This window comes from Polyodon spathula, chromosome 18 (assembly GCF_017654505.1).
Source record: "Polyodon spathula isolate WHYD16114869_AA chromosome 18, ASM1765450v1, whole genome shotgun sequence".
NCBI lineage: Eukaryota > Metazoa > Chordata > Actinopteri > Acipenseriformes > Polyodontidae > Polyodon > Polyodon spathula.
In genome coordinates, this window is record NC_054551.1 from 32754276 (window position 1) to 32767728 (window position 13453).

Genomic DNA, 13453 nt, shown 5'->3' on the forward strand with positions numbered 1-13453 from the left:
CTGGGTATTTCACTGTACAAACAACGAACATTGACAGGAGTGATATTATGCCTTGGATAAGGTATTTCCCTTGTAAAATCGCATTGCGAGAGATCAAGTCTCAAATACTTACAGTCATAGTTTTCTTTACTTGTCTGACTCACTAGATGACTAAGCCAAACACCTAGTTCATAGATTTTGGTGCCACTTCAGATTTCCTTTGTTGAGGTGATTACCTCACTCCGAGGAAACTCTGCTAATGCTTCAGCTGACAGCTATACAGCTTGGTTTTATTGTGGTTATTTGCACACAGCGATTACAGAAGCTGATAACATTTGGAATATGTAGCTGGTACGCCAAGGGAAACTGCCAGCTGTCACATGCGCAGGAAAACTCAGGTAATCAAACAGGAACTTTATCCTTCATGCAATCAATAATCTAATCACTCACCCGTGCTGGAAAGAAGAAAGTCGGGACAACCAGCAAATGATAAGAATACAATCTGTAGAAGTCAGATGTATGCAAAGCATTTACTAAAGGGGAATTGGATCAGGCTGTGTCCCATATTCTTAACCCCTTATAGTCTGGTGCATACATGTAGGTACCTATTTTCCCATAATAAAATCACTGCAGTAAATGACCAAAGTGGTTATAGTATTTGGCAGTGTTTACTGTGGTTAATGCACCATTCTACAGTAAGTATTGCATGCATTTTGTAGCTTTTAACATAGTTTATCACAATATTTAATATGTATTCTGCAGTAAAGAGTGCAATGTTTTTACATGTAGTGCAATACAGTTTTGAAAGGGAACGTTCCTAATTACTGTATTTGTAATATAAAATTTACTGCACTATCGACTACAGTATTTACCGTATTCAATGTTGTGTATGGGCATGCAACATGTATGAAGCCATTACTGAAAGTACATGATAAGTCCTACTTTCTTAAGCCATGAAATAAAAGGATTTTGACAGTCCCTGCATGGGGTGCATATCCCTGACAATGTGGCTCTGCAGGTTATACATCTGCAGTTTTTAAAAAATGGTTTTAAATTTTTGAAACGTTTAACAACAAGCCACAACATGATTACTGCTGAACCCTCCTTTAGTCCACTGCACTTGAAGCACATTGATTCATAAACACCAGGAAGGTTGACACACCAAAGGGAATAATCATCACAGCTGTAAAAGTGAATAGAGAGCAGGCAGCAATAAAAGATTAGAGGACATTCATATTGGCTAATCAGGTGATTGTGAAAGCCTTGTATAAAGGGCTGATTGAAGCATTACCTTACTGTGCAAAAATAGGGAGCCTTGCTTTCATTCCCCACCGAAAGATAACCGGCCTACAACTGCAACTATATATACTGATCAAATAATATGTTAAACAAACTGAAAAGTGTATATTCCTGTTTGTTTCTCAGTTTATTATATAACACTGAACCTGTAGTTCTCTCGGGTTCTCTTTCTGTAATGTTTGGTTTGGTTTAAAGAGCCTGTACTCGTCCGGGTCACTGTTTCATTTTATTACAGCATGTTAAAGAACTGGGAATTCCCCTCTGGATTGCATCAACTACCTGTTTTAGTATGAATTCCTGAAGGGTGATTCCCCAGAACTAAGAATCTGAGACAAGCCAAGTGAAATAATTAATGAACAAGTCCTTTCCGGTGACAGACCACACCCTCATCTAGTTACAGAGCAGAGCAAACAGACACCTTAATTCTGCCTTGCAAATAGAAACAGGCAGACAGAACTGGCGCAAGGTATGGAAAGGAGGTGATTGCACAGCTCGGACCAGCCCATGTGATACTGTTCTTCCTATAATGAAACTCTGAAGCCAGTCCTGGATAAAGATATTGAAGTGTAATAACAGAGTGGACACACCCCGTGCATTATTAAACATTACCAGCTCACCCACAGTTAGCAGTTTGAGGTCATCTGGTTTGGCCAGGACAGACACCCTGAGCTGCACAAAGAAGGGGTGTTGAATGACTCAGCCTGTAATCACTGAGCTCTATATGTGGTATAACTTGCTAACGTCGCCCTGGCTTAACCTTCTCCGCCTCACTGGTACTCCTCCTGCAGCACAGCCCGTCTGTCAAATTAATCAACAAAAAGTGGGGTATCATTATCGTATTAGACAGGGTGTTCCGTAGGTCAAGCAATGAGAGCATAACTGCTAATAGAGGTTGTATTTTAATTTTTTTCAAAGAGGATACGAATTCAGATCATTTTGACGTGTGGTGCATAGTCAATAGGTGGCTGCCTTATAGACGCCTTGTATAATGTTGGCCCTGTATAATGTTGGCCCTGTATAGGATTCCCTAGTCAGTGGCTCAACCAGTAAAAGCAATGCAGTTTGGAGTTCTCGTGGGGCCTATGCCAAAGGGCCGGTTTGAATCTCTAGGTATGTCAAAACTGGTACAACAAGAGGGGTATAAAAATTGTTTAAAGATAATATTGCTGTGTATCAACGTAAGTGAATCACACTGTTACTGATAGGGGCGTCCTCGTGATGTTCAAACTAATAACATGGTGTCAAAATCAGTGGTGGAGGAAGATGAAGACGGGCCCCGGTGCAGGACCTTATCGTGGGCCTGACCTTTATGAAATACTTTTAGAAACATAAAACATGCCAAGTCAAGTGTTCAATGTTTAACAATGTTGTATTCTCGGAATGTTACCATGTATAAAGAATACGACTACTGCTCACTTACTTGAATTGAAATTTGCGTGCATCTTTACTTTCAATGCTACTCTGTTTTTAATCGCAGCTAACAAGTTTAATCACCAGTCCCCTCCAAGATTCCGCAGAAATTAAGAGAAAAGTTCTCGCACAGAATCAGAATCAATCAGACATACAGGCATTTCGATTTGCTTTCGTTTCTTTTGGTATCCAGCACCACCACTGGCATAGCATGGATTTCTTTCGGGGGCTGGGGGGTACTGGTGATGGATTTGTTTTTGTCACACGTAATTGAATAATTAATATCGGGTAGGGGGTGGTGGTTCATCCCCTAAAACCACCCCTATCTAAGTAACTGAGCAGCACCCGTTTAACATCATCTGCCTACACCACAGGATACATAGGGCACACAGAATATACCTTCAAAAGATTGCTCAACACCACCCCAAAACCTTCCATGAACCAATGGGGAGCTGTTTTGCAATACTGAGAGACTAGGATGCAGAGTTCGAAAAAGAGACACCAGCGAAACATAAAAGAGCGCCTTATACCAGCTTCCATGCAAAGACAGTTACGAGGGAAGAAATATCATAATTAAGAGAATAGCAGTACCTGATGAAACGAGGGAGAATACAAACTTGTTTACTGGCACTGGTAGCTACAATGATATGAATATGAAGGGAACAGCTACAAATATAAATGTGAAGGATATTAGAAGTGTTAGGGTTTTCTTGTCTTCAAACTTTCGGACCCTTCTAGGGCCCGCTGAGTGCTTGGGCCCCTGTACAGTTGTCGCGGCTGCTCCAACTATTCGTTCGCTACTGTACAAAGATACAAATGTTACCACTGCGGCTCATGCCATTGTAATTGCCCTTGTGCTGCCATTGCCCCCTAGTACAGAGCCATTGCATTGACACTGCATTGTCATTGAGGATCGATTGGTAAGGGAGGCCGGTTCAACTTATAGCCTATTGCATGCAAAGGTGCACAGTAAACTTCAAGGAAGGAAATAGATTATAGTGCTGTGGGTTGATTTGTTAACGCTGTTTGGTGAAATAAATAATTAAATTAGGTAAACTTGTAAACATCATATCTGATTATTGCATCAATAATAATAATAATAATAATAATAATAATAGCAATAATAATAATAATAACAATCAAACGTTTAATTCAGCTCTGCGGGTGTTTCTTGTAAAATTGGCTCAGAACTCAGAATAAGAAAAGCGCCACTTGAAAACAGAAAAGGCTTTTGCCTCAGTGTGAGGCTGAACTTGATTGTGGGAACCGGCTTCATTATTTCTCAGCTACATAGAGGCGCAACCTGGTGGGGACCCTGGAAATTATTTGTCATATTCCACAATCTGGTTAACTACATATGTGATCACAGCTCATTAAAAAATAAGTTTATATGTTCCATTCCCTTTGAAATGTGTGGAACGTGCGTGCGGTTTCATGTGATGAATCATGAGTGTGCCTATGAGCACGAAGAGAGTAAAACCTGAGAAAGACGCCCAGGTTATTCTTGGCAGCGATCCGTATCCTTCTATACACTTTCTGGCGTGATGTTCAATAAGCGATACATGGGCGGTTTTTCACTACAGTGGCGAGGAAGAATGCACACTGCTGCTCCATTACCTGAGCGCTTCGGGAACTGGGGGTGTTTGTGAAATTGTTTTGTTGGGTAATGTAAATAAATTCTGTAAAACTGAAATACCGCCAATGTTTAGGCCCTTAAAGAGAATCAACGTCTACAGTGAAGTGCCTTTGAGTATTGCTGTCTTTAAAATATCAGTAAAACGTTACACCTGTATATAAACAGCGGCGTCGCAGAATTTCGATTTGCCGCTGTTTAGCTCAGTTGAAGACCGGCGGTCCTGGCATGGCAAAATATAGTACTGCTAATATGATAACATGGTACTGCGGTAGATTACCAGTGTGTACGCTTGCTTATCACTAGATACCGTTGAGATACCAATGTGAGCGTGAGGTGCCATTCCACCAAGGCTTCAGCTGCCACTGAGTACAGAACCAGCGCACTGCCGCTGGAGTGCCACTGCAGAACCCCTCTCAATATAGTGCAATCTGTCTTCAACCTGACTGGGGTCAACAGCACCTGCTGTGGAAAGAGCCGAGACTTGTGTGCAGGTGGGTGTGTGCTTTACAAAATATCTCCCCTAGCAGTGGGATTGACAGCAGAGAATACACAGGCACCACACTGCAGGCACAGCGGCATACCGGCTGTTAGGAAACCCTCTGGTAAGAGATAATGGTTTCAGCATGGCGGCTGAACTGCTACTGAGGTTCTCTGGTTACCGGCTTCCCAAGGTTTCCCTTTTGAAAACAAACACACAGCTGTAGGTTTTGACTTAACGGCTTTGAAGTCAAACATTAACCACGCTGACCAGAATATGAAGTTCCCTTCCCCGGTACGTCCCAATCTGCGGGTAGCTGAGTGATAGAGAGAACTGCCGACAGGAAGCGCACTTCCTAAAGCGTTCAGGCGAACAGAACGGGAACGTGAAGCGTACCAAATTGCACCTTGCACACATTCAATTGATATACTATAAAGTTTTTTTTTTTTTTTTTTTTTTTTTTTTACAATTCCTTTACTAATGTTAAGACAGGCTTTACTAATGTTATGTGTCATGTGTTTGTATACCACGCAACTACCCCATTGACTGAAAGATTAGTGGGACATATATATATATGATACGAAATTTAAAAAATGTTTTTTTTTGTAATATATATATATATATATATATATATATATATATATATATATATATATATATATATATATATGACTGATGATTTGCAAAAAAACTTGACTGTGACATTCGAGTTGTGTTGCCGTGATTCCCCGTGCAACACAACTCGATAGTTTATCGAATAGTACTTTTAAAAGCATTTAAGTATGATTCCTATTTAATTTAAGATGTATATCCCGTATGTAAATTAGTACTAAGAATAACTGTAAGAATGAGTTATAGCATAATAAAATGATAATGGAATTGCCGTTATAGTGGGGCGTTATTTTGTATTCTATTAGTATTACACTTCTGTCTAGAAAACATATTTGATTCTGGGCGCCACCTTGTGGCGTGTTTATGCTACTTACAAGTAACAACATCGATTTCAAACTTGTGCCCCCTGCTCCCGTGTTGAAGCGACGTCAAAATAATAATTACCACATTGCGTAGTTTTGAACCTTCATTCTTACATATAGCTGTAAAGTTATTGAAAATAATGCCGCTCGCGGTTTATATTTTTGTTTTGTATATACGTTTTGTATATTGTATACGTATTATTAATAGAGTGTCACGATATAAACGTTTTAAAGTGAAAATACGTTTAGCAACATTAACCACTCACAAAATGTGTTTAATGGCATACGCCTAGAAGACTATAATCAGTCTCTCTGTTGTTACCTATGTTGCGTTGTCTAGTCGGTCAGACTTCACAATGGGCCGCCAAAAGTGCTCAAATTGTAGCCATACGTGAGGCGGGTACAGATTTTGAGAGGTTTTTTTTTTTTTTTTTTTTTTTTTCATTAAATAGTCGATAATAAATTTTAGGCTGCAGCATGTAAAACCCCATGGCGGTTTAAACAGTAAATTTTGAAAGAGAAAGAAGGTATGTTTTTTTGTCGAAATATAATTTTAATTTTGTTGTGTTGCGCTGTTATTTTTACAGTGAAGATTGTCGTTGTTCGGGGGGGGAGGCGGCAAGCCAACCTGTGAATTTAAAGGTAAGTAGACACTTGATTTAGTCAGAAGATGGACATTTTAGGTCCGTCATGAATACTAAGATGATTTTTATCAGGTGTCTTGTTTATCATTTTACAGGTATAGCACAATATGGACGTTTTGACAGGGGCTGTGATGGCTAAATACATCTTAGTACCGTGCATGTATTGGGTTGTTTCTTGTTTTTTTTTTTTGTTTTTTTTTTTCAGATATACTGAATAAAGACAGTATTTTCAAGATCGTTGCACTACCTTCAACAGCTGGAACCCATCTCGCTATTGTGCTAACAAAAACAGTGAATGACTACTTTGAAATCCTTTGGAAAGCCATCAAGCACGACCCGGGGCCGGACCAAATTAAAGGCTTGGATCAGTGCAAGTAAGTCCCGAAGATAACCATTTCAGAGAAGTTAGTGAGAAGTTATGTTTAATAGCAGCTCCTAAGTACGATCTTCATTTGTGTTACTTATCATAAGTTAATACGTTGTGTCACTTCGGAAGAGACGTAAAGCCGATTTCTGTTGTAAGTGACTCTATAGCAGCAGTTGTGCTCTGTAAAAGTCACTATGGATAAAAGCTTCTTGTAAATGACTACATGATGATGGTAATAATAATAATAATAATAATAATAATAATAATAATAATAATAAGATGCCCTTCGCACAGCGTAATAACTTTCAGTACGTGTAAAATAATATAATGTCTGCTTTTACTGCTATTAAATTAAACTGCTTTTAATGGTCACGATTAATATATGTCTGGTACAATATAATATGTTTTTCATACACAGGAATAAATTCCAGTGTCTTTTGCCTGGGATGCCTTTTATAAATGTAGAGGTGGTTATACATAGAATTAACAGCAAAGTCGGACACACCAGGACTGTAGACATTGGATCTCTTCATGAAGCTAATAAAGCTGGCAGCACTGGTAGGTCCCTCCTAATTTACTCGTGTCATTAAGATTTGAAGGTGTAGTGGCCCATACAGTTTAAAAAATATCCCTAGTGGCTGTAATTGCGTTGTGCCTTCTCCTGCATAGAAATGAATGGAGAGTGGAAGGAAGAGCATTGCTTTAGTGGCGCTTGTGGATGCATCTGCATCATTTGTCATGCAATTGTGAAAGAATGTAGTAACAGAGGCTAAAGGATTCGATATTTAAAATAAAATAAAATTTCCCAGGATATAAACATCACACGTTTGATAGAATTCTCAATACATATATACCAAGTTCCATTACAAGGTCAAACTTTTTAAGAAACTAAGATCATAGTGTTTGCATAACGTCCAACCAACCACAGTGAACGTATGGTCCCAATGAACATACAACTATATCTATCTATCTATCTATCTATCTATCTATCTATCTATCTATCTATCTATCTATCTATAATATGCAGGGATGGCAGCAAACCTTGTGGAGCCTGGTGGAGAAAAAAAGCAAAAGCGACAGAGAGAAGTGGAGCCAGACGTCCAATCCATTGGCAAGTGCTTACGCAGAGGTGTTTTGGCCCCCCCGAAATGATATTAGGAAAGCCTGCTGCTAGAGACAGAATAAGAGGGATCACGGTACCAGGGCTGCGGGAGGAGGACCTTTTATATCGGAGTAGAAGAGATGACGAGAGCAGCACCAATCCAACCATAGGTAGATGTTTCTCTTTCAGAAAACTGTTGCTGTATTTATGTGCGTTGGATTGTTGATGAATGCTGCTTCTCAAATGAGGACAGCATTGGACTGTAGCAGAGACCCAGTTCATTGTTTGAAACATTTTGTAATAATTGTTTTTTTAACATGTAACTTAACATGTCATATGATTTGGAACTTGTTTATGCTCTTGCCTTGCAGTTGTAAGGAGTGGTCTGAATTGTGGGGTAAGCCTTTGTCTTAACGGTGGAACTTGCATGCCAGACCCAGTGAGCCCGCTGGGATTTTTTTGCATGTGCATTCCAAGTAGAGCTGGAGAATTCTGTGAGAAATCTGTGGGAGGTAAATATCTGGAGCTTTATTAAAGCTCATTCACACCAGACACCTCATTGCAGTGCTGTGCAAGGCTACACAGCGTAAGGCAGCATAGGGCAGTGTCTGTGCTCACTGAAAACCTGAATAACCTTGGTCATGACACAAGGATAGGTTTCATGGCAATCTATTGAAAATTCGCTTTTATTAATGACATGCTTTTATATATATATATATATATATATATATATATATATATATATATATATATATATATATATTTTAGCTCAAAGAGCCAGCTGCCCAACGTTTCAATATGTTGTACATATCTTTCTCAAGGGAGCCATATATATATATATATATAGTATATATATATATATATATATATATATATATATATATATATATATATATATATATATATATATATATATATTTCATAATTTGGGAAACAGTGTGTGGTGTGACTGAGCATTTAAACAGTTATTTTGCAAGCAAGGTTATGTGAATATTGCTTGATCCCCTCAACAAAGTTGTCATTTTGTGCTGTGCTGTGCTGTTTGTCACCACCATTGACTTAGCACTTTAGTGCCTCCCGTACACAATGGTTATTTTGTGTTTTATGCATGAGGGTCCAATAGGGCATGTCAAAGGCTTCATACACTGTTCTTCCATCAGCTCTCACTAGATGGCAGCATCAAGGCAGTTTCAGAATATGAGTTTTGTAGAATGGTGCCCCAGTACTTTGTATTTTGATATACTGTACCTGTGGGATCACAATAATTCCATTGCAGTAGCCACCAATATCAGTTCCAAATCCAGTGAGCTGCCATTGGTGGAAATGCAGTGGTGTGCTAAAGGTTCTGCTCGGGTTTCCATGGATATAGCGTTATGCTGGGATGAGGGTTCACAAAACTGCATATCTATTTGTTATTTTATACCTGTAGGTGTGATCAGCTATTTTGCCCTGGCTCTTATCATTACGGGGGTCGTTCTCATATTGATTTTGGTCCTTGTGTCATGCTGTGCTATTTTTGGTCTGTATATCAAAGAAAGGTAAGAATATATTTGTATATATTTTTTTTTTTCTAATTACTGCTTTAATGACCAAGGTCAATCTTTAATCGCACAGGCAAGGTTGCACATAGAAGTAAAAAAAAATAAGCAGCATGCAGTAATTTATTACACAGACCTCTTCCTGCACTGCCATTTGGCATGTGTTTGTGTATCTAACACATCATCCTGGTCCTCAATTGCCTTGTGATTGGGTTCATTTCCACAGCTGGTACTGTAGGTGGCCTTTAAAGTGGCAGGTCAGCAGTTCAGTGCTTTCTTAAAGGTGTCTTGAGCCCAATTCATTGTGTTCATATCTTCACAAGTGATTTTCACTCCTCTAGAGATCGTCTGGTCAGTTCTTTGATGGAGAAAGGATCTGCTCTTGGGTTCTGCTCAGATGAATGCCCCACATCTCAGTCACTCAACCCTGTTTCCCAGTCCCATCTTCGTGAGCATCAGGTATGAACCAGTTACCAAGGGCACCACTGTGGCCAGAGCTCCCTCTTCAGCACATGGTGATGCCCTGGAATCAGCGAAGGGTCCCCTGTGGTGAAGCAGAGTACACGTTATTATACTGTCAACACGGCATTAAATGTGCATTAACTGAACTGATAATAAATCGCTGTATTGCAAACACACAGTAGAGTGTAACATATTTGCGTTGTAATTCAGTTTAATCAATTAACAAGAATACGTTTGACAATGTGCGTGTGACTGGCTATGCAGTTTTATTTAAGCAGTCCCTGCGGAGCGTACTTGTAAGTGTGGGTCGCTTCTAAAAGTTACAATGTTATTTGTCTAGTTCATCAAAATGGTCTTTTTGTTTTTACCACCTTCAGACACTGTTTCACCATGTGGGGCTGCTAGCATATAAAACTTTGCCGCGGCCCCTTCTCAGTTGTGGTTTCTGTGTAATTACACCCTGTAATTTGGTTTACTCATATTTTTCATTTGAAGGCTAATGATGATACATCCCTGAAATTAACTCTAATTTTGTTTATTAGGCAACTTGCAAATAAATACATTTAAAAAACAGATTGCTTACAATTATTTATTTATTTATTTATTTATCTGTGTACAGTTGCATGACTTTTAGATCACTAAAACATTTGGTATGGAAAGGCAAGCTCTAGGTAATTACAAGCCCCCCACCACCCCCCAGTAGAAATGCTCTTCGCTCCAGGAGTGAGATTCACACTATTAAACAACAGCACAGTCTGTTATTTTACTGTGCTGTTAACCTTGTACAGCAGGGTAATGGCTGCTGCACCAACATTTTCTCCCAGTAGGTGTCGCTACAGAGTAAAGTAAAGCTATCTCGGAAGGAACAAGGAATAAAAGTTTGTACTTGTTTTTTGTTAGCAGCTGTGCAGTAAATCAGCTGAAGAGTGTATTGACATCAGACATAGGTCTTACACCATGAGTTATTTAAATGTGATCTTTCTACCTCCCCCTTTGTGTCTTCAGTGTAAATTATACATCACGTGTGAGAAGTGAGAAGTCACTTTTAAGGATTTTTATATAGATGTCAACCCATGCAACATGCAGCACAATTCTTAATTAAAAAAAACAATACTGATTAAAATTTGTTCCAGAGTACAATCTTAGTGTGCGTGATATAGAAAAAGTTCAGCCATAGTTAAGAGGCCCACTATTTGTGTTCCACCTTAAATGAGAATACGACTGTAATGGCATTATGGGGCAAACGCGAGCCTTTCTTTACCAGCCTTCTAACCTGTTCCACTGTATAAAGGGCTGCCTATTAAAGGTGGAGCACTGTATTTACATCTACCCCATGCTGTCTCACAGACCTTTTGGTCACCATCATAAAATAATGTGTCACTTAATTTTCTCTTCCTTTTATTTTTTTGGAAAACTAGGAGTACTCAAAACAAAGCAGATCATCATGTAATGCTCCGGCAAGCAAATCAAATGCACAATCAGCAACTTCTTCTGTCAAAAAGAGTGATAGACTGTCTACTGCGACACCCAGCTCTGCCAAACAGACCGTGCCAGGCAAAAACACAAAAATTGCTTCTCAATGGCAAAAAGCAGGTAACATGTTATCTAGTTTTTGTGTAATTTAGCACTGTACTTGTTATATTTAATTGTACACTATTTAATAATTATAAATTCAGATAAAAAACACAATGTATTTGCTCAAATGAAATATGAATTGTAATTACTGCAACAACTGTACGTAGAGATCAGTGCATGGAGATGTTGGGAACTGTTGAGTACACAAAACTGCCAGCACTTTCAGTTTTGTTTTAGAATCCTTGATTCCATGTTTACTGTGATATTTAGTCAATGTAGATTTATAAAAAGACAACCCAATTATAATGTTAATGTAGAAATACTACATGCAACATACCCAAGATTGGGTTAACTGGCCGCTTGTGTTGAGTGAAATATGACTTTAATTGAATTACTTTTCCTAGACCCCTTTGTTTAATATGAAAGAGTTAAACTGGTGAGAGATGAAATACAGCACAAGGAAAATTATTAATAAGAAACCTTTTAACCAACTTGCCGTCTTGATCTTTCATGAGCAAACTGCGGTAGAAAGGGATTAGTGCTTTGTAGTTTAAAAACTAAGTCAAGAAGACAAAACTGTAGTGTGTGGTAGTGTGAACTGAAGAAACCGAAACACTTCTTAAAGTTTTTCCTTAGAATTCTGATTGGGTGTTTTGAAGTAATGTTTGACGAAGGGTTACACATTCTGTAACGTGTGCATGACTCTTGACAGAGGAATAACTGTTACTGTACTGTGTTTGTTTTTTATAGGTATGCAAACTTACAGGCCATCTGGTTTTCGTGGGACGTCAACAGTCAGAAAGGTAATGCCACAACAGCCCTCTGAAGATAACTGGAGTTCAAGTGACGTGGGAACTACTGAAAGAACAATTCCTGCCTATAGGGCAATCAAAGCCAGCAGCTATTCTGCAAAAACTTCCAATGATTTTTGGGAAATACACAGTGAGAGGGAGGTTGAAGACCACAGCCCACATCTGAGTTCATCATCCAGTCCTCTGACCTTTGAGAGGCTGATGAACATGATGCACATCTACTTTGAAGCCATCAAAACCTCAGACCCAGTCTCTCGAGCAGGACCCAGCACGGTCAGTCCACCAGGAGCAAAGAGCTGCAGGGCCAATTCACCAAACATGCAGAGCTTCATTGCAACTGCAAAAAGATCAGACAGCACCTCCTCACAGTGTGGGTCAGACAGCACCAACTCACAGTGTGGGTCAGACAGCACCAACTGACAGTGTGGGTCAGACAGCACCACCTCACAATGTGGGTCAGAGAGCACCTCCTCACAGTCTGGGTCAGACAGCACCTCACAGTGTGGGTCAGACAGCACCGCCTCACAGTGTGGGTCAGACAGCACCGCCTCACAGTGTGGGTCAGACAGCACCACCTCACAGTGTGGGTCTGCTCATTCCTCACCCAATAGCCCTGTTATTAACTGGCCTGTCTTAGATTCAGGACGGCACATTGCACTCTGCATGTGGGACGAGAGTGATGAGGAATCCGAAAAAAAATTGCTATTACCATGACCCTGATGTTTTATAAGATAGTGCATTTGCTTTTATTAGCTATTAAGAAAGAGAGAAATAAAGGTAATAAACTTAAGTCTGTATCTTTCTTCTGACAGCCATTTGGGTCCAGATCCATATCTGGTAGTATCTGGATATGGATAATTAAAAACCCATCACCACTTTAATTAAAAAAGGCAAACTTAAAATTAGACCTGGTTGTTTCACCTGCAAAAGTCCTTTTTTTGCTTGGACCTTTTTATTTTAATAGACATCAAATGATGTTTATAACATCTGTTGTTGTTGTTGTTGTTGTTATTGTGTTATGTTTCAAAATATTCAATAACACAATACAAATACAAAATATTTTTTCTTTTAATTCAAATACCAATAATAAATGTTACCTTAAAAAAAAAAAAAAAAAACACTTTGGTTTTCTTACCTAAACTACATCTATTATAAAAAATATCAATATGTACCCTTG

The 13453-nt window shown here is 39.1% G+C and overlaps 1 protein-coding gene across 1 annotated transcript; it reads left to right on the forward strand.

Moving 5' to 3' along the window:
- The first annotated feature begins 6078 nt into the window (after positions 1 to 6078).
- Positions 6079 to 13225, forward strand: LOC121331209. Its single transcript, XM_041278440.1, has 9 exons — positions 6079 to 6418; positions 6626 to 6794; positions 7206 to 7345; positions 7815 to 8059; positions 8261 to 8401; positions 9319 to 9427; positions 9769 to 9886; positions 11308 to 11482; positions 12215 to 13225. The coding sequence occupies exons 4-9, from the start codon at positions 7936 to 7938 to the stop codon at positions 12694 to 12696; spliced, it is 1149 nt and encodes a 382-aa protein (XP_041134374.1). The 5' UTR covers positions 6079 to 6418; positions 6626 to 6794; positions 7206 to 7345; positions 7815 to 7935; the 3' UTR covers positions 12697 to 13225.
- Positions 13226 to 13453: the final 228 nt, after the last annotated feature.